Genomic DNA, 23,120 nt, shown 5'->3' with positions numbered 1-23,120 from the left:
AACTAACTAGCTTTCAAAATTTCCGGAGAGCACATTTTAAACGCATTAAACTTGAGCTATGAAAAATGGATACCAGTAGCTTACTTAAGAGTGAACTAAATAAATACTTCCTTGAAGCTGTACGTATTTGTACGTTAATTGTAGGTTTAACTCTGAAAGAACAATAAACTTTGAGATTGAGTATGAGAATTTTCATACATAAAACTATTAAGTGGTGACGTAAAGTCAAATGTCCGTCAAGTTTTGTGAAAAGCGGTTCAGTAGTTTTTGTGTAAATGGATGAAGCATACGTACCTATATGGTTCATTTTAGATGCAAAACAGCGATAATTTTCCAAAATTTGGTTCATTTATTATTCAGCTAATTAATAATATAACTTATGTTTAATCTTCAATTTTAAAAAACTCTTGAATAAAAGTAACAGCATGACAGTATTATTGCGGTTTCTTCAGCCAATGTATTTCTTTTGTTTTAAAATAAATTACAATGTAATTTTAAGCAAATTTTTTCTTTTCTTATACTATTCAGATTGTGAATATCAATAATGTAAAAGTATTATAACTTCTAAATTATCTATACTCGATGGCCTATGAAATAAATTTTAACTTAGGCACACATATGTCTATCCTATCATTCCTATGGTCCATAAGGAGTAAAATACGCTTATGTTCATGCAATGTGTACTTGAAGGGGAAAATGACGTGAGAAGAAAAAGGGCAACAACTGCAAATTTTTCATTTTTTCGCATTTTTTGTCATCTATTGTACGTTAGCTTTATCATAAAAGTTTGCTTGTTTGACTTCTTCTGAAAATAAAGCATGAAAAAACGTCAATTTTCAACAGTTCCCAATTGTTAGTAGGGGTTTGCCTCCCCACGGCAGAATAAGTATTCATTCTTCATACGTATATTGCTCAAAGTTATACTTTATATACAGATAAATTTATAGACTGGATATATACCTACTAATGAATTTTAAATTTATTTTATATCGTTACAGAATGCCCCATAGCGATGTTTGTCAGGCCTTTTGCTGTAGAACGAATCCCTCTTGTTTTCCTGCCAATGACTGGACAACTGGTTTACCCTGGAGCCCATTTAACCGTATCTGGTAAATGCTTGATGTCTATCATTGTCATAAAAGTAGCTAGCAAGATTTGAACATAGAGTGCAAATTATTGAAATCATAGAAGAGTATTAAAAAATTAATGGCTGCTTCAGAAATCATATAACAAATATGAAAAGATCACTATCCTTCAGCGTGATTTGTGCTTCAGAGTTGTCCTGATTCGATTGCGACAGCCACTTTCTTGATTGCAACATTCTTATCTTTGCTCAATTTATACCAATAAAACGTTGAATGCTACAATAAGAAAGAAAAACCTGCCACGCTTGAGAACTTCTATGTTGATAGGTTTAAAGCTAACAGTGACGTTTACTGATATTTATTATTCTAGAACCTTTCCGAGCTATAAATTTCAGTTACTACCTAAATTCTTACTCTCTCGTTCAAAAAGTAAGAAACTTTTCCAAGAGAAAAAAAAAATGCATAAATATATATTCGATTTATCTTGGATTTTCTGAAAGTTTTTGTTATAACTGCATTCGCAAGGTCATTTAAATACTTTTCTGACAGTTCGAAATGAACTTTTAGTTCCTTATAACGTTCCAAAATGGTTGATTTAAATCAAAATCTGTTAAAATGTTCACGATATAGGGTATGCGAGAAGCTTTAAGCATAGTTCAATCGTAATATATTAATGACTACTACCCATTACATTAAACGGTAAAAAGTATTTAAATTATCGTTCCTTTAATTTTTCACCCAAAAGATACTCTTTTTTTTCATTTACCATTATTATTCAAATGTAAATTCTTAGTTTAAACTAGCTAACTTACATAATTCAGAGTTTAATCCTTTTGCATACTAGTCAATATCATTTTTATTTAGTCGTGTAATGCGGTCTAAGCTAATGTTGATGTACGTGAAACTCATAATATAAAACATTATTCTTCGCTATAAATGTAATATTACACAATTATTGCAAATGAGTGTTAGTGTTCGGACGTAAAACACATATAGTTATACTCATGGAAGTTATTTTTCACGTTATGAAATGTGTATCTACGTTCGGTAAGTTAACATTTTTTTCTTCTAATTTCAAATATTAGAAAAGATGAACGTGATAAACAAAGACCATACCAAGTGAGTGATTTTATCTTTCAACTAATATTATTTACAGTTCAATCAATTTAAATAATAAGCATAAGTAAGTATTTTACGACTTTATTGACTTCATGAATTTAAGAAGTACAGATAAAACATTCTGATTTTGTAATGATTTAATATTTTATATTATTGTTTTATTTGACTAAATACATTTAGTTAATTTATATTAACTATAGAAGCATTTATTGACATAGTATAAACTATTCAAATGAGTAATAATTTTGAACTCTAAATTACTAAGACTGAGTATTTTCCAGGAATCGCCAAAACAGCTCCCTCGAAGCATCTTACCTGCAACGTGAAAACATCTTTACTAATGACGACTCGCGGATGGCAGCCAATAAGAACTCCTTCTCACATATTTGGAGTTTATTACGATGGAAACAAAACTTTTCTCCAAGTGGGTCTCAAATTTCTCAAAGGAATTCAATGCAATAATATGAAATAACAGTTACAATTCAGGGTCTTAATTCTGCTTTTAACATCCTGAATAGTGCAGAACTTAAAAGTGGATTCACACCAATTGCGACAGCGACGAAAAGTTAATCGTAGATTGTCTGCATTGATTTATGCATTCAATGTTTTTTTTTTTTTTTTGAAATTTTATAGTAAAAAGTACTGTCATCGTTGTTGTCAGAACTTTTTACTGTAAACTGTTACTGTTAACTTTTACAGTAAGAAATGATAAATGGCTATCCTGCGCTGAATAAAGAGAGCGATATGCAAGAAGTGGGGTTCGAATGAATATTCTCTAGGGCCGTTTTCACAGACACTTTGGACTCCGGAAAAAACCTGCTTTTCAACGCATTCCGGTTATTTGCGGGGTATACGTGGAATATTTCTCCTCCTGCTTCCTTCTGGAGTAAAAGCGGAGTTTTACCCAGAATGCATTACGCGAAACAAGTTCGTCTACTAACCGCTAAGGATGCTGGGTAAAAACCGCTTTCTCTAGTACAATGGGAAACCTCTTTTTACATGGAAGCGGGGAATTTTTCAGTCGCTTTTTTGCGGAGCCGGAGCAGGGATTTACAGGGTCGAAAAAGGTGTTGCGAACGCGGCTTTTGTTCGGGCATAGGCGCCACTGTACTAGGCGCGTTTCCATGGACAGTTTCGACCCCGCAAATAACCTGCTTTTCACCGCTTTCCGGTTATTTGCCAGGGAAATGCGGATTTTTTTTCCCCTCCTGCTCCCTTCTGGAGTAATGCGGAGTTTTTATCCAGTATTCATTACCCGAAGCAAGTTTGTCTACTTGTTGAGTATAGCTAAGGATGCTGGGTAAAAACCGATTTCTCTAATAAAATAGATAACTTCTTTTAATATGTAAACGGGGAATTTTTCAACCGGTTTTTTTTTTCGGAGCCGGAGCGGTTATTTGCGAGGTACAAAAGTGTGTTGTGAACGCGGCTAATTAAGATTCGAGAGAAGAGAGGGGAAGGCGGAATAAAAGCTGCGCACGGTCAATCGCGTAGTATACCAAATGGCGCAGCAATACTATTTTTTCCTAGATTTCCGGTACAATTTACTGTATAATTTTCTGTGTTCTATGAATACCGCCTTTTACAATAAAATTACAATTAAAAAAATCCTGAAATTTTAACAATGTTGCATCTTAGTAGTTTAATTCGAATGCGTTCGTGTTGCCAATCGCTGACTTACTGGCGTATTTTACACCACAATTAAAATTTACTTTCACTTAGATGGCTGTGATTCATTGAGTGCGCTGTAAAGTCATTTAGGGCTGATTAAGCAAAAATGTTATTTTGAGATCCGAAGCAAAATTCGTTTACAGGAGAATTATTTCGTTGCTGTTGCAATAAGTGTAAATCCACTCTTATTTTATGAAATTGACTAAGACCATAATGTCGATCAGGGATAGAGATTTTTTAGAAAATGTACCCAGCACAAATAAATCACGCAATTCCCCACTCTTGAGGGTGATTAATCGTTAATTATTACCAAGTTATTTAAAGGGTATTCGAAACTAATGACAGTAGTGTTTCAAAACTCATTCAAAGCAATGAGTGTCATAGGCGTAAACTGGGTAAGGGGCACAAGGGAGATTTGTCTCATCCCTCTATTTTTAAAAACGCTGTATAATTTTAATAAAATTTAGATATGTTTTCCCCCTCCTTTTTACGACCAAAATATCATTTTTGTTGAATGCAATAGACAACTCAATGAATAAAATATTAGATTTTATTACATGATAACAGCGTATTAAAACTGAATGGCAAGTGATTATCTCTTCGTCAATGGATACGCTACTAAATGTAGCAAAATTTTGCAAAATTGACTCAAAGGTCAAGTGATATTAAAAATACATACATGTGTTTCATAGGTATTAGGAAATCTTTCTTCACAGCCTGTAGTATGTATGTGATCTTGCAGTGAAGAAAGGATACAGTTAACTTCAAAACATGTGTACGAAATTTAAAATGACGTACAGTTGGTGCTCGATTTTATGAACTATTTTTATGAAACTTAGATAAATTGTACTGTTATTGTTACTGTTATCAATGTGTTTGCGTTTTTCTAATTCGTAAAACGAATAGATGTGTCATAAGTGTTAAGTGGCTTTTTCTTGCTTTAAAGAAGAACATTTACCAACTTTTAAAAAGTTTACTTTTCATTTTTTTAAATTTATTTATTTATTTATTTATTTTTTACATTTTGAAAAAAAAAAAGTTTAAAAGTGGTGGTGCGAGTGTGGGGAGGGGGGGAGGGGTACCAATCTACAAATTCATGTCAGCTCATTTCAAGCATCATGACATGATCAATTACTACTTATTAGACCATCCCTAGTAAGAGAACCTTATATTTAACTAGTTAGAATCTGAAAAATGTCATTATTTCATAAGTAAAATTTTTTTAAAAAAATCATAAAAATATGATCTCATTGAGATCCCAACTTGAAACTTTGCAAAAATGAAGATAAAATACACATTTTTGAGAGTTTTTTTTTTTTTTTTTTTTTTTAATCATTATACGTTTTCTGAGAAATTTAGTTTTAAAATAAATTTATTTTTTTAGAAATGAAAATTTTTCAGAAATTATTCATGTTGCATATCCTATTAAACAGCAACTAATTTACTTTAAAATGCTTTTCACCAAATCTTTCTATCTATATTTGATGCTGAGTTATGCAAAAAGGTGAGGGAAAAATCTCCCAAATTTTGGATCACACACACACTTGACATGGAATAACCTAGAACTTATTTGACTTCAGCTTAGCTGCATGAAGCTGGAATGGTTGATACCTGGGTCCTTAAATTGGTTTTAGTTTGAGTTATGCATTATGCAGGCCCAAGCATGTGGGGATAGCATTTTAGGCTACAACATTCCCCAATGGTCTATTCCCAGTCTGATCTTTTAAAAATTTAAATATACTTTAACACAAAGTGCTTCTTTCTTTTCTTTCTTTCTTTTTTTTTATGCATTAGTGATGTCCAAATCTCTTGAACGTTCGAGAAAATTATGTGTCGTAAATCTGTAAACCATTGACTTGGAATGTTAGCTTGAAATTAAAATTGAACAGTGAAAAAAAAAAAAAAAATACTCATTTTTTTGACCAGGGAAACGAAAAGTGTAATACTGAAAAAATTCGAAGTAGGTATCAATCGAAGGAATGTATTGGGACATTATTTGACGCAAAATTTATTTGCCCTCATGCCCCCTTTATCGAGATGTAAAATATTGAAGTAATTTCAGAAAATCACAAAATTTAAAGACTTGGTGAGAAATTAAAGCTACCACGCAAATCCATTTTATACTTGTAGCAGGACGATTGCGAAGGAAGAACAAGTGAAGAGAGTAAAGCCTTGAAGCAAGGATCCCAAGTCGCGTAATATATTTGAAAGTAAAGTATTGGAAGAAATCCGGTTTCTTCCACTCGTTTCACGTAAAACGTGTCTCCCATTCGTCAAAGTTGAACCATGTGACTTGAGATCTTTGCCTCAGCATTTCCTAAGCCAATGATTGGACTTGCTCCCACCAGTTACTAATTCCTGCTGTAAGAGCAAGGCATCCATCTGCAGAGTGCGTGAAAGAAGTATTTCATTACTGACTGAAGCTCGCAAAATTTCAAGACTTTTCTTGAAATTTCGGCAGACTATAAGACCTTATATTTCGATGACAGGGACACGAGAGCAAATAATTTATGCATCAAGAACAGGTTTTACTATGCTCTTTTAATTTCTCTTAATTAAAAAAAAATCATGATTCTCACTATAGTACGGTTTCCTGGTGAGAAGTGATTCCCCAGTACAGAACTGGGATATTAATAGTAGTGGTTGCTACATCCCTGCAAGACCTCTTACTTGTTTTTAAATTATATTTACGACTCAGATCAGTCTTACAGTAGAGGGTTTAATTAGTACTTACAGATACAGAGGAAAATCAATAAGTTAATAATGTAAGAAAAATGTACCTCATGAAATACTTATGTACTTCAAATATTTTATGATATTAATACAAGTATATTTAGACAAGTAATAGGAGTGAAATCGTATCTATTCACTTTTGCGAAGGTTTAAAAACACAACAAATAAAGCCGAATGATGGAAACAAATATTAAGTTATGCAATAATTTTAATAACGTCTATGGATCTGATTAAATGTATCTGGGTTTTGGAGGGGGGGGGGCGAAGAGGATTTGATTCTCCGTTTTGTGCGAAAGAACACATTTTCTTATCATATGCATTTTACTTTACCCTTTGTTCATACAAGGTCTCTTACTATGAGAAAAAAATGCAAAGCATTTGAAATAATGTAAGCACTCATTTTTGGTGTTAGTTTTAACCAATTGCATTCTATTTATTTTGCAACACAAAAACTTGCAAGTCAAAAAATTATTTATCTTGCATTCCAGTTCCGCTTAGAATAAAATGTTGAATACTAATGTAGGGTAATGGCACCAGTGGATTTAAATAATAAGAATTTTAGGCGGGTAAAACTGACGTTGCTGCGATCCATGAATACGGTGCAACCATCTTTATTATCAGAAGTGAATTTTATGAGCCAGTTTGTATTTACAAACCAGTGGTATAAGGTTATGAACAGCCACCACGAGGTCTGCCGGTGTTTCATGTTCATTTGAATTTAATAAGGATTTAGATCTAAAAATAAAGAACTTTTGCACATTTTGAAGAGAAAAGGAGAATTCTGTCCATTACTCATCCTTTCCACATCCTATCGGTTACGGGTATCATCAGAGTTTTCGGTGTCGGTTACTGGGGGTCGGATCTTTTATCGAAATTGAACAAATAAAAATAGATTTAACTAATTTAGAGAACTACAAGCAGCCAAATGTTAGATGAGATGTAGCTGCATGAGAGAAAAATAGTTTTAAAAGTCTAAATACATTAAAAGGCTCAGAAAATTGAGCATTTCTGTTACTGGTGCCGTTACTCTAATCTCTTTTAAACATTTATTTGGAATAACTTGTAAAGAATATCTAATTCAGCTGCAACTTATCGATTCTAATCGAAATGATCAATCAAATATCTGGACATTTTCAGTGGCTAGGCGATGACGAAGATCGAAGGCGACTTCAACATCATTTGGTTTTAATTCGATTGATCTGTGAAGGAGAGTCTACTAATGGAACGTTTGAACCATGTGCTGCTCTACGAGTTGGATGGGCACCAGGTAAAATACTTGACACAATTATAGTAACTTTAAGGTAGGCGTTTCAAGATCAGCATCTAACCTCCTTTTTCGTAACACCCAATTAAATTTAACGAGCATTCAGGGGCGGATACAGAAATTGTTTTCGGAGGGACCGCGGGAAAGTAAAAAGTGCTTCCTCCAGTGGCGTCACTACAGGGGGGGGGGCAGTCCGTCTGCGGTGAAACCCAAAAAGGAGTTGCAAGTTTTTGAAAAATATGAAGCTAAAATACATTTTTAAGATTACAATTTTTCTAAAAATTTCGGGAGAGGGAGGGGACTCCACAAATTACCGCCCCAGGTATCACTATGCTAGGTACGCTACTGCTTCCTCTCATACAAATATTCATAAACAGAGTTCCAATGAGGTTCTTTATAAATGTTTTTTTTAGGATCCCCCTTAAAGCCAATTAAATAATAATCCCTATATAATGTGTCCCAAATGCTATAATAACGAGCAATATTCATTGTAAACAATTCCATGTTGATTATAATACGAGGTCATATTATTAAGCAGACCCATAATCTAAGGTAAAGCTTTAAAAATGTATCTACATTTCCCCCATGTTAGCGAGTGTTATAATATCTCTTCCCCTACTCGGTTGGACAAGGCATTGAATTTATTGAACAATGAAGTGTTACGCACTTAACTGATTTACAGCTTCAAAGTATACAGGGTGTATCAGTACAGCGTTTCCAGACTTTCAGGGCAGATAGAGTACACCTAGACGATGGGAAATCACATAGCAATGCATGGTCGGAAACGCTTTCCTGATGCGATAGTGACGTCACAAAGCACAAGAAAAACAAAACACGAATAAGAGGAGAAAACATGTTATTTATTTTTAATACAGCAAAAATACTGGTTTTGTCTGGTGTACACGATAGATGTTGTTACGTAAACCGAAGCATCAGATGACGGTGCATGCGCACACGCGGTTTTTGTTACACCAGGAACTCCGGTATTTACGTTAACGTTCGATATTCAATGCGCCGGAGATGTGAGGCACGCATCACGACCCGGGTTGGTTGTAATTTCAAACACATACTTTGATGACGATCGTTGGCTCCTTAATGATCTTTTTTTTAGTTTTTTGCTGTAATAAGGATAATAAACATGTTTTCTTCTCTTATTCGTGTCTTGTCTTTTTGGTGATTTGTGTTGACACTACCGCGGGGGGAGAGCCTTTCCGTTTCATCGCTATGTGATTTCTCATCGTTTAGGTGTAATCTATCTGCCCTGAAAGTTTGTAAACGCTGTACTGATACCCTGTATAGGTTTTGTTAAAGTGTTTAAAAATACGTTTTTGCGAATTTCGAAGAGGCAGTTGCTGTTTTGCTTGTAAAGCCATAATGCAGTTAATACTACATTTTAGAACTACATACCGTTACAATAAATATGATGGTTTTGCCAATTACGTACTACCAATGTGGCTTTTTAAAGACCATACTTTCACAAATAGATTCCTTGTTTCTAGGTACATTTACACACATTTTAAAAGTTAATTACGGATAGTATCAAAGAAGAATTAAAGAACGATTCGAGCTATTATATACGATTGAATTCAAACCCAGTGAATTAAGTGAGTTAAATTTATTCTTTTGTACTGATCTCCTACTCCAATATGACTCCTGTAACAAACAAGAGGGATTTATTCAAATATGCTTTGTGTGTGTGTGCTTTTTTTAAAAAAAAATCAATGGTCTAAACCAGCGGTTCCCAACCTTTTTCTCTTTGCGGACCCCTTGGAACAGGCAAAAAAGTTCGCGAACCCCCTGATGTTGAAATTAGTAACATGTAAGAAACAATAAAAAAACAGCATGTTTGCTTTCCATTTTTTGCAGCATTTGATTGCAATAAACAAAAATATAATTGTAAAATATCATTAAGTGCAAACATTAATAAAAAGTTAAAACTACATCTACAAGAAAAATTATAAACAAGAAGTTTTATAAACCAACTATTTTTTTAAGTATATTTTAAATTGGGGAAAAAATCCTTAATGCGATATTTGTGGCTGTTTGACGGAACAAAGAAACTGAAAGTTTGGTTCAATGTCTGACAGTTTGAGTCTTAAATCAGGGTCTGCATTCAATCTGCTTCGGTATTTATCTTTGAGATAAGTATAGGAGGAAAATCCTTTCTCGCACAGATATGTTGTACAAAATGGTAATAAAATTCGAATTGCTTTTTTGGACAAAACGGTATTGTCATTTCTTACACTGAGCCAGAAGTCAATTAATGAGAGCTCTTTAAAGGTAGTTTTCAATGAATTATCACAGGATAACTCGATGAGCATTTCCTTTTCAGGTAATGTCAGGGAAGCATGGATTTCCTTCAAAAGGATTGCGTATCCAGTTGTTTGAGAGAGTAACGTTACGCCTATTAGGAAAATACTCGTCAAAAGTTAGTTCAAGATGTTGCAGATGTTCACATACATTTCTTTTAACGCTTTCATCAAGTTTCATTGAGTTTTCTGATAAAAAACTACTAAGAGAAGTGAAACAAGAAAACTCACCCATTTCCAGGCATTGGATCCAGAAATTCAATTTTTTTACCATAGCTTCAATTTTATCATATACAACGAAAATATTAACAACTGCACCTTGCAAGGATAGATTTAATTCATTTAATTTTGAAAAGATGTCAGCTAAATATGCAAGCCTTTGCATCCAAAGAGGATCGAATATGCAAGTGGACAAGTGAAATGGATGATCAACAAAAAATGCTTGGACTTCTGACTTCAATTCAAATAAGCGTGTCAAAATTTTGCCACGGGAAAGCCATCTAACTTCTGGGTGAAGAAGTAAAGTAACATGAAGGCTTCTCAATTCCTCACAAAGCGCGTGAAATAGACGGCAGTTTGTGGCACGTGATTGTATAAAATTTACAATTTTTACCACATCATTCAAAGTAGCGGATAATTCTGCAGGAATACGCTTACATGCTAATGCTTGTCTATGAATGCAGCAATGAGTCCATTCAATTTTCTCGTTGATCTTCTTCACTCGCACCACAAAGCCAACGAATTTTCCTGTCATTGATTTTGCACCATCCGTGCCCACACCCACACACAAAGACCAATCTATTCAATTTTCTTCAAAGTAACTGTTGACCAGTTCAAAAATTGATTCTTCAGTTGTGTTGGTTTTCAAAGGTTTTGCAAATAGTACATCTTCTTTAATTGTATCGTTAAAAATATACCTAACATAGACAAGTAATATTGCAGCGTTTGCTACATCAGTCGACTCATCAAGCTGGATCGCAAAATTATTCTCTTTTATACTATTCACAAGTTCTTTCTCCACATTACTTGCCAAATCAGTAATTCTGCGTGATACTGTGTTGTTTGATAGCGGAACCAGGTCAATTTTTTTTGCTGACTTTTCTCTCAGCATACACTTAGCAATATCTTTAGCACACGGTCCAATTAAATTTTCTGCAATTGTATGTGGCTGTCCAGATCTTGCAATTCTATAACTGACTCGATATGAAGCTTCAAGGGCCATTTTACTATCTTCGTTGGATTCTAACAGGAACGTAGAGACGCTACACTTTTTATTATATTCCAATTTTCTTTTAAAATATTCGATAGGTTTGTCCTTGTGTGTCGGATGCTTTGTTTCGAGGTGTCTTCTCAGAAGTGACGGTTTCAAACTGCTGTTCGCTAGAACTTCGTTGCAGAGAAGACAAAGCGGTCTAGGTTCAGACTCTTCTCCAGTAAAATAAAGCCCATTTGTAAATAGTCACTGTCATATTTTCGCTTTTTTCCTTTTTTCTCCCCTAGTTCACTTTTCTGTTTAGTCGGGGGAGGCGGCAGTTCATTACAGCTATCTATTTCAATATCCTGTGTTGATTCGAAAGTTACTGCTGATGTTGAGGGTTGATCGATTGACTGCTTGTCCATTTGTCGCTCAACCAAACTACCAGTTTTCAACCATCGATCCATAACAGCAGAAAGTCATTAAATCATAAAAATTACCAACACGATTATAGCTTCACAAACAGAGTAGCAAGTTCACGTAGCAAAACCAATTGCAAACAAAATCACTTGTTTTCAAGCATCTCTAAAGTATCTCTAAATACGTCTGTTAACAACTATTTCCCCAGAACTATGAGCATGCTGATGTTATATATTTTTGAAAACGAACAGATGGGTAAAATCCAGAAATAAATTTTAAGTTTGGAGCCTTTTGCTGTCATGTCTGCTATTCGATGACTGAATTCGACGGAAATTCCCGAGTTATATTTCAACCAGATTAGAAATAATACCCCTATGATGCATTGTTTGAGAATTCTTTATTTTTTTTCGACATATGTATATTATGTACATTGTTTGATTGACTCCACGCGATGGCGCCTTTTTAAGGTCATCGTGATCCCCGCTACAGCTTAATACAACGTTTCTGCATGGCGCCTCGCAATAAAGAAGGAAGGATATCTCTTTTTGTTGGTCTATCGAAAAAAAAAATGAGAAAATTTCTTTTTAACCAAGATTATAAAACCGCGGAAAATTTTTTTTTTTTTTTTGAGCTTAATACAAGAGTCTGGCGCGTTTTCAAATTAAAAAAAAAAATTAGTAACTATGTGTGCAAATTGAATATTTTATAATTTTTTACCAAACTAGGAAAAATCCGCCATTGCACCGAAATTTTCGCGAACCCCCTTCCTGCACCTCGCGAACCCCTGGGGGTTCGCGAACCACCGGTTGGGAACCTCTGGTCTAAACAAGTGAATTTATGATTACGCTATGGAGAAATGAATTTAAAAATATTTAATGGGAGATTTAAATTAATTTTATTCCTTTGGGAGCGGCGCGCCCCCCTGTGCCTCCCCCTGCAGCCTTCCCTAAAATCTGCTACTTACAGAATTAGGGAAACTATAACATTTTTCCACTAAGTACAGTGTTTCACGCATCGGAATCTTTTTGAAAGTAGAACCTCAACAGAAGCAAAAAAATAATAATAATAAGATTTTACCGTATGTTTTCAAAATTATTATTTGAGATTGGTGGTTTAAAAATTTTCTTGATTCGACATTTCTGCGAAATTGAAATGATGCAAAAAAAAAAAAAAAGTGAAATTTTGTTATAACGAAGTTTAAGGGACAGCAAACTTTGTTCGTTGTAACGGGAATTTCGAAGTAATGGAATTCAAGCAGTTCGGAAATTTAATCGGAATTGAAAATATATTTCGTTAAAACGAATAGTTCGTTATATTGGTATTCACTGATATGGAATTTCACTGTGAGTTAATATTATGACCGGTGCTGATGGAGGAATAATTTAGGACTTGAATATCGATTAATTATTTTCATTAATTTTTCTAGGTCTTGAGCCAGAGTACGTCGAACAGACAACAAATAAGAACAATTTCATAATTATTGGTTTGTGTCTTGGGATCTTAGGCTTGATTTACGTGGGTGCAGTCCTCATATACATGAAAGTTAGAAAAAATAGAAGACAGGCAGCTAGACAAGGTTCAACACAATCTCGTAACACTATTGAATCAATAGAAGAAGATAGTAACTGCACTCAAGTAAGCTTCTTTTCTTTATTTGTATATTGTTTTCAAAAGGCAATGAGGAAACCGCTCATTGTTTCGGTTGAACGCTTTTGACACCCGTTTATTCTTCAGATTCAATTACCATGAAATCACTTTCTTCAAGTGTAGAATGTTCTATGTTTTATTATTGAATATGCTTTAGTGATTTAAGTTACAGTATTACTTATAAACTTTTTATTTGTTTTGAAGAGGAACTGAATAATATTATTTCAAAACTTTTCTTTATTGTTTTAATTTGCACATGCAATTACTTCGGTATACATATCGATCTTAGTTACACTAAAACCTGTTTTAGTGCGGGTTTTTTTTTTTTTTTTTTTTTTTTTTTTTTTTTGCGGTTTATAGAAATTTCAATCAAATTGGGACTCAATCGACTAACTTATCTTTACACGAGTGCTTAACAGGATAATTTTAAGCGATTTTTTTTTTTGATGCGGTTCCTATCCGTACAAAAACAGGTTTGAGTGCATGTCTTTTAAAAGAATGGTCTTTTATTGTTGGAGCTGCCATATTTGGACGGAACAGGACTTCTCCGCCGCAAGTTTTATCGCTCTTTTCCCCGCATGGGACATCTCCGCCGCTACTCTGATCTCCCCTTTGCCTTGCACAGGACAAATCCGCCGTGCCATTTTCAAGGGTGAAAAGGGGTTACTAGTTCAAAATTTTCATTCTTGGCAACACATCAGCCTTTGGCGACAAACAGCGAATCTAAATACACGAAATTAATTCACGGGCTACTTTGCGAAAGATCGCAGTTTTAGACCTAATATAGCGCATTAGAAACCTTGACAGAAGTTATTGTTAATCAGCTTGACAGTCTATTTAAAGTCAAAGTTCAGTATAAAACGTTTTCAAAAATATTTTGTGCACATTTATTTATTGTATACATTTTACTTGCTGTAGCTAGTTAGTTTAAATAGAATAATTGGAATGTTTAGCTGATTTTGTCCCCAAGATAAATATATTTCAACTGAAGAATATATTTAAATCATATAAATGTATCGATTGAATGTTGGTGAACGAAGACTAGTCCGTCTAATTCCGATAAATACTGGGTGCAAAATCTTTGACTAAATAAATAAATATATTTATTTTAATAGTTTTACTATATTTATTTATTTATTTATTTTTTATTTTTATTATTTTATTATTTTTTTTTTCTTTCAGAAATCTATATGATCAATCAAAATTGATTTCATTTCCACATTCTATTTTTTTTCTCTTGTAAAAATAGTTTATTTAAATAGAGATATATTTCTGCTTTCATTGAGCAAATACAGCAAATAATGACGTAAGTATTAAAAAAATATCTATATTTTGTGGACCCATATTACTTCTTTGTACGTCTAGTAAATAATGGATGTCTTTTCACTAACTCATAATAGGTGCATGAACCCATATGTGCTCATTAGGAGTAATACTTTTTAAATGCATATTTTTTTAGAAACTGAAATATTTTCAGTATGAGTATGGTACTTTCAAATTAAAAGAATTCGGATGTTTTTGTAGGTGTATGAGATATGAAATTGAGATAATAATAACAGTAATAATAATAACTATAATAATGACAATAACAACAAATCTAGTCATGCTCAGCAAAAAAAGAAAAAAGAAAGAAAGAAAGAAAAATTGCGATCTATGCTAGATTTAAGAAGTGGCTCCTTTTATTTGAAACAAGAATGAACGAGAATGAAGAATACAAGAGTGCCAAAAATGAACAATCGTGCTTTACTAAGATTTAGACTTTTTTCTGACTGTTCAGTATTTTAAAAAAACTTATCAAAGTCGCGGGGTTTCTGCAGTTAACGCAAGTATCTAGGACTTGCAGGGCTGTGGAGTCGGAGTCGAAGAGGCGGAGTCGGACTGATTTTGGGGTAAAGGAGTCGGAGTTGTTAGAAAACAGGCCGACTCCGACTCCGGGCTTATATTTTTCTTTCCTTTTCCCTGTCTCTCCTGGCATTTTTTAAAAACTGACTACCAATTGGTTCGATTACATGTATAAAAAGATACTAATGAGAAAATAATTGCCATTATGGCAATCAGCTAGCTTGAGTCTGAGTGCTTACCGAACTTTCTGTAGCCATCTCCTAGTTGGCTTGCTTTTTAACTGAACTAATAGCAACTGTCAGCAAACGGTTTTGTTGCCTAACATTTTCAAGTAATCACTTTCAAATAGAAATGGAAAAATAGTGTTTTGTTCGATCTCAGTTATAAAATAGTAAAAGGAACGTAACAAATTAGTAAGTCGTGGCCCGTAGCTAAGGTTGAAACGCTTAAAAGTGATCGGCAAATTCAAAGAAGTTCTGGCGCGAAAGCACGAATCCAAAAGATCCGATGAAATAATCTAAATGATTTTTTCTTTATTAAGACTATTTCTATAAGCTTGGTTCTCACTAAAAAGTTTGGAACAAAATAAGTGTAAAGCTTTCTTGATTACAACACTCAATAATCGCAGTTATCTTAAAATCTTCGTATTGAGGTTACTTCTAAAGCAGCCAATAAAATTTAAATTAAAAATCTAGCGAAGAAAAAATATAGGTATGGTAAGATCTATTCGTACAAATTTGTATACCACCGCATTTTGTGTAAAATTAGTTCCTGACTTATATGTGCCCTACTTTCGTTGAAATTTTATTGATAAAATATAATTTAAAATATAATCGCAAAATTTTTCAGAATTAAAATATTGATATTTTTTGTAAACTCTGAAATTAACTTTGAGTGTCATCTACCAGATGGGTGTCACCCGGGGCAAACCACCCCCTCTCAAGAACTTGGATTTAGAAAAAAAGCTTTTTTTCTCTCAAGTTACAGGTTTCAAAAATTGAAAGCTCACGATTGGATCAATATCTATTTGTTAAACATTAAAAGGGGGCAAATTACACATAATCCTTTTCAAATTTTTTAAAAGAGATTTTTAAGTCATCTCACTTTTTAACTCCTAACTATTAAAAAATTTGATTTTTGAATTGAATTTATAACGTTGTATGCGTTTTGGGTTTACAATAAAAAACAAAATGCGAAATTGTCATAAAAAGGAATTAATGTTTCAATCTCTGTTTAGAGGTTTTCCCCTTCTCCTGAAGGGAGAGAGGGAGTTGAAAAAATACAATTAAAAAAATAATTAAAAAAATATCCAGAGTCGGAGTTAGAGTCGGAGTCAGGTGTTTCAAAAATCTCGGAGTCAGGGTCGGAGTCGGCCATTTTCCTTCCGACTCCGCAGCCTTGGTCATTATGCATTCTATATGTACTATTCAATGCTCCCAACCCCTTTATTCTCTGAATAAACGTCCCTTCGCTACCGATTCCAGGAAATAGCTTAGGGACAAGAAGGTCAAATGTAGGAGAAAGTCAAAGGAGCATTCGCGATTGATTACACGTGATCACTATACGTGATAACTATTTTCAGTAAAATTGTATTTTGTAAGAGAATATCAAACACGAATAATCTTCTTTACTATAATAATAAAGTTGAAAGTCTGTGTCTCTTGATGTCTGTATTATGTGCATTTTGCTCCTTATACCGTTCGACCGAGTTTCGTGAAATTTGGTACAGAATTAGTTTGTGGCAATGGGGTGAGTACCTCGAAGCGATTTTTCGAAAGTTCGATTTTTTTCTTTTTCTAGTCCAATTTTAAGAACATTTTACCGAGCAAATTTTCATAAAGTGAAACCATAACATGGGCGAGCAAATTAACATAGGAAATCGGCGAGAAATTCATTATCCATTATTCATAAATATACAGGCGAACCAAATGACCAATTAATTTCCTACTACGGGCAAAACCGTGCGATTACCGCTAATATCTAATAAAGCAATGTTTTATATTGAGAAGTTATTGAATGTTAACATTAAAGTATACACATTTAATAATATATAAAATTTATTTATACACCTGATTCTAATGTAGTAACGTAGAAGTTGCAAATCTTGATTAAAAATTTTAACCAGCTTATATGACTTATTCTATTTTATTTATTATCAGTTTTTTAAAAGGATTTTTTAAATAATAGTAACTAAATTTTCCTACATATATAATATAATCGTGTGGGCAAATTAGTGTTCATAATATAGTGCCAGGCCCGTCGCCAAAAGAGGGGGGCTACACTCCCCCCCCCCCTCTTTTTAAGAAATGGGAGCCGCCAATTTCGTTTCAGTGATTATTTTACATCTTATTTAAAAGTAGTTCCAGAAATCGCTATAAACTACTTTTTTTTTTGCATCGAACCATTCACTGCACTACTTTTTTCAAAAAGTAGTGAGTTAGACTACAAACTACTAAAAAATACGCTACTACGCTACTACAGTAGTGTAGCTACTTAGTAGCGCGCTACTTTCAATATCACTGTCAAAACTCAATAACTTTCATTTTCAGACAGTAAAGTTACATTGCAAGGAAGGGAACTCATTTTATCTGTCAATAGTTACTATTATTTCAAGTTTCAAAGGCAGTTTAAAATGAAAAATGTAATTGTTATGATTTGACACCTTACCCAATATTATTGGTTGAACGTCGATTTGACTTATTTCTAGTATTAGACCAAGAAACCTCTCAATTATAAAACGAAAAAGGCTGTTTTTTTTTTAAACTAAACTTAACTTTTATGTGTATTTCTGTCAAGCAGAAAAAGATGAACTTTTTTTTGTATGTATGGAACCTAACCCCTATTTTAACACTACAAATAAGTCTTAATTTACGCGGTATTTCCGTGGGACGTAACCCCCGCGTAAAACGAGGGTCTACTGTATTGTAATGTATAGTCACACTAGAAGTTCTAAGTGTTGCAAGTTATAAAGCGAATATAAAACAAAGCTTTATAAAAAGTTTTACGATTCAGAATCCACAATATTTACAATAAAAATGCGGAAGAAAAGGACTTAAGGTATAACGGAAAATAAAAATCAAACCTAACTTTTTATTATGAAAAAAATAAAAGTCCTCAAATGGTTTTAGAAATGAATAATTGGGGGAGGCTTTTACACAATTTTTAGCAATATTTTAATTGAATAAAAGAAGATTGTTGGAATATTTTTGGATAAGTGATTCTTTTTTATGCATCATTGCTGGGAAAGTGACATAGTTGATTTGTCCTCACAAATTACAAATGCATAAATGATTCCTTATTCTAAAAAAAAAAAAAAAAACTCTGGAAGGTTTTTTTTTTTTTTTGCATGCAATGCATTATGAACATGGGAAATCCTTGACTTAAACATGGACTTCAAATTCTTTTAGAACGTATAAAAACGAAGTTAGAAAAACATAGGATGGAGCATAAATCAATTTAAAATTCGCCAATTTTTCTTCGCCAAATATTGCACCCAACCTGCTCAATCGGCGGAGTTGTCTTGTCCTAGGAAAACGGCGGGAAAATACGTGGCGGAGATGTCTCATGGAGGTAATGGTAGAGATAAACTTTGCAGCGGAGATGTCCTCCGCTGCGGCGGAGATGTCCCGTGCCCTATTCGGATACTCGCCAAATTTAACAATGCGAAAAATCTTCCGGTAGTCTTCTGTGTTTTTGATTTACTTTTCAATGCATGAAATAACAGTGAATATTAAACAGAAAAGAAATAAGCATTCTGAAAATTTCTAAAAAATCCTTGATATAAGGCAAACACACCAACAGTGGCCAGTGCTTCAGAAATGGTATCCACTTCAATGTTTACATTTGAAAAAATAGAATTCCAGGTCTCCTAATGGATTCAAAAGTGCAGGAGGTTCTACTTCCTGCACTTTTAAATCCGAAGGGAAAATTGGAATCTTTGTTTTTTTTTTTCCCCCAAGTATAAACCTTGAAGTGGCCACTATTGAAGCACTATTAATCACTGGCCACTACTGGTGCGTTTACTTAGTTGTTGAAAACATTTTGAAATTAGTTAGGCTAAAGGCTTAGGATATTGGCGCGCTTTTAAAAGAAAACATGAAGATTTGCACAAGTTTTTTTTTTTTTTTTTGATGAAGTTTTACTCCAAAGCAAGAGGAACAGTTTGCAATCAACTAACTTATGTGATTATAGAGCTTTTCTTTTTTCAACCATTTACTTATTTACGCCGTGGATTGAGTGGTAATGCCCGACAGGGGGGTAAAAATTGGGGTTGTAGCATTTAAGTGTGATAAAAGTCACAGGTGTAATTGTGTAGAATGTTCACATCAGTCCCCAAGGACCTCTCAGTACCTGTCAGTATTAGACTCATCCTTAATGAGGTAAGTGTGACCTGGGAACTTCACTGCATAAGGCTTTACCACTTTATACATATTGCGTAAGGATATGCGTTATGCCCAGATAATGTTTCGTTATCCATCCTAAACTTTTCATAAAAGCAGCAAATTTCTGTCACCACTTTCTACTCAATTAGAAGCATATCATCTAGGACATCATGATTACCATCACGCAGTTACGATTTATCAATATCTTCCTCTGAGTCGGTGTCATATCATTGTTAATTATATCTTGTTTTAAGGGATCTCTTTTTGACACAAGCTCAAGTGAGCGACATCACCCTTCGTTGCCACGTTGAATTTTAATGTTCTTATAGTTGGAGTAACAAGCACTTCAGAAATAAATAAATACTTGATCGTACAGCTACATGTACGTATACGGTTGGAAAACGTAACGAGTAAATTAACATTTGAAAATAAGAGTGTGAACTTAACCCAAGTTACGTGTTATAGCATTTTATAATAACACAAGTAAACTTATAACATGAGGACGCAAAAACACTTTCCTTCCGACAATGAATATATCCGTACTGGAGTTATATAGAGATATTCCCCAGACAGCAGCACCGATCACGCGTTTTCTATTGGATATAATTTATTCTATACAAGATATCGAGATATTTGAGTGAGAAGAACTGCCCTCTCAGCGTCGTTACCCAACTTTCTCCAAGAGCTTCTACTCTACTACTACACAATATTAAAACTCGAGACCTTGTTCTCTTTTTTTTTTTTTTTAGAAATTTCTAAAAATAGTGTTTGTTATTCACTTTATATTAGCGATTCAAGACTCGCTTCCTTTCAGAAATCAAGTATTTCTATTATTTATGCACAAATGCTGTTAATTCATTTCAAGTCTAAAGTTCTAATTAATGGTGAGTTACGAGCATCTTGCCTTATTATTTGCCCTGCATCTATTTCAAAGTATATTTTTAAAATTTTAAACGTACCGGGAAACCATCAGGGCCTGATTACCGCACAAGCCAACAGGGCCTGGGCCTGGGGCCCCATCTTCCTAGGGGGCCACAAATTATTTGAAGAATTATGCATAGCATTACAACTATACGAAAAGTACGTTTTAAAAAAAATAATAATAATGACTTAATGGGAAAAAAACACTTCCTTAATGGCGAACTTTTATGCATTCTGCCAGTAGTGAATTTACCATGCCAAAATTATGAGGGGCCCCGGGATTCATAAATGCACATAATAAATGATTTACATAGTTCTGTGATAGACAAAGAGGCCCCCCAAAGTTACATTCAGACGAGCCTCAAACTTGTAAATCAGTCACTGCATTACGCTTTAAAGTCCTCAGGGGCCTCCAAATTATTGTGGGCTTAGGGCCACAATTTTAGTTAGTCGGGCCGTGGAAACCATACAAAAGTGTTATAGTGAAAACAATCCGAACAAAAACCAATGAAAGAAGTATAGTAAAACATGTTTCTGGACGGATAAATTATTTGCCCTCGTGTCACCGTTATGAAGATATCAGCACGTGGTCATATTTTTTATTGCGTCAAAAATATCTCAATGTGATCTTTTAATCCTTTTTTTTTAATTGTTATAACACTTTTCGTGTGATTCCATGGTTAGTTTAAGTGAGCAAGCATATTCGAATAAGGTTTTGAAATTCTCTGGCACGAATCGCTGATATTTTCTGCTATAAATCTATGAGAAAATGTAAAATTAAATAACTTGGTTTTCTTTAGCTATTTGCATGACTTTTTTTCTTAGTAAGAATGTTTTGTTTCTTTTGTTTTTTCAGTTACGAAATGCATACATTAATAATTTAGTACAAGAAGCAGAATTCACATCGAAAAGTTCATCAAAGTCAAGGGAAATGAAAGAGGTATGACTTATATTTATTTTCCTACGCGCGTGTACTTGAACTACAAACGCAACGAGAACTGCCATGGGCTGGTAAAGGGCAGTAACTGCAAATTTTTCATTTTTCTATTTTTTGCATGTTTTCCATCTATTGCACATTATCCTTATTGTACAAGCTTGCTTATTTTGTTTCCGCTGAAAAAAAGCGTGAAAAAACGTCTAATTCCATTTCCCTATCGGTAGTATTGAATCCAAAATGCGTTTCATCAAATATCTCGAAAAAAAAACCTCATTTCTGCAGATACTGCCGTTTACCTGCTCACGGCAAAGAACTTCTGCTGGTGCTCATTCTTATTTGGTCATAAGCGTCTTAATATCCATACAAGTTGACATGCTAGGGTTGGTGATAGGCTTAAAACCAAAAATTCTTGGAGGTTTATTAGATTCAAGGTGATTTAAAACTGTAAGTCAAAAACATAAAGGCAGGTAGGGTTAACAATGCATAAATTTGGGCCTAAATAAGCATATTTCATAAGGGAATCTGTGAATAAGTGCTGTGTTGTACAGATATAAAGCGATTTAAATTCTGGGTTGTTTTCCGTTGGCTTTGAGCCAAAAGAAGCTGAAAGCTGTATGTACCAATAGTATTTATTGATTTATTTGTTTATTTATTTATTTATTTAGAAGCTAAACAGCTTCACATACATAGAGGACTGCGTGCCAAGTGCCTTGTCTCCGGACACACACAGGAAAAATTTACAACACAAGAGAAGGAAATAACAATCAGGGCGCAGGCGGAAATCGAACCCACGACCTCCGTACCAATAGTATTTTTCACATTTTAAAATTTAATAACTATAAATAGCTAATTTTTTACTCAAACAAAAAAAGAGAAAAAATCGATAAAAGACATTTTTTGAAAAACAGGAAATTGATAAAACATCTATGCATTTGAGGCAAATGAAGGAATTATACCATGCACTTGAATTTTTTATGGGAATTCAGTGATATTGTTGTCACCGTTTCCACTCTATTCACCATCAAGAATCGGGGGGGGGGGGGAGGAATCTTTGCAAATTTGGTAACAAGCACCAAGGAACAGGTGTCCGAAATTTCTAACCAGCTGCGGTAAGTCAAGACATTTTCTCACAAACTTAAATTTTTTACGCATCGAGTCTTTTTTTCCCTACCCACCATCGAAAATCGAAACAAAAAAAATGTTGACTGCTCTAAGTACAGTAATTTTTTAATAGTAGTTAATCAGTCGGATTATCGAACATCCGAGCTGCTGTTGGCCGCTTTTTTGAGCTGCTAATTAAAATCGATTCAAATTTCATCCTTGTTTTATTTCGAAGATTACGAAAATCACTAAAAACCATGGAAGATGATTGCGCAATGCTGTGGACGCCAAGCCTGATCGGCGCCGAGGTGCAAATGTCTTTTGAGCGCCTTTATGCAGTGGCGTCTGACGAAAATATAGTTAACACCTGGAATGAGGTTTTGTAGGCGAATATGACGTGGAAAAAATACGTTTGGCATTTAATTTATTCAAAAACAATGTGTATTTAATTTTGGTTTACTGTGTATGTTTTTACTTCATATCTCGAAGTAATT

General features: G+C 33.9%; 1 protein-coding gene across 1 annotated transcript in view; it reads left to right on the top strand.

Annotated features, from left to right (window-relative positions):
* The window catches only part of LOC129218997 (uncharacterized), an 82,545-nt gene that overhangs the window by 27,099 nt on the left and 32,326 nt on the right, over window positions 1–23,120 (top strand). Inside the window, exons 2-6 of the mRNA XM_054853315.1 lie at window positions 999–1,109; window positions 2,501–2,628; window positions 7,746–7,875; window positions 13,223–13,431; window positions 21,445–21,528. Of these exons, the coding sequence (XP_054709290.1) occupies window positions 999–1,109; window positions 2,501–2,628; window positions 7,746–7,875; window positions 13,223–13,431; window positions 21,445–21,528 (662 nt within the window). The remainder of the gene's footprint in view (window positions 1–998; window positions 1,110–2,500; window positions 2,629–7,745; window positions 7,876–13,222; window positions 13,432–21,444; window positions 21,529–23,120) is intronic.

The sequence above is a fragment of the Uloborus diversus genome, chromosome 3, assembly GCF_026930045.1.
Source record: "Uloborus diversus isolate 005 chromosome 3, Udiv.v.3.1, whole genome shotgun sequence".
NCBI classification, from domain to species: domain Eukaryota; kingdom Metazoa; phylum Arthropoda; class Arachnida; order Araneae; family Uloboridae; genus Uloborus; species Uloborus diversus.
Note: the sequence above shows the minus strand (reverse complement) of the source record. Positions and strands in the feature narration are given on the sequence as shown.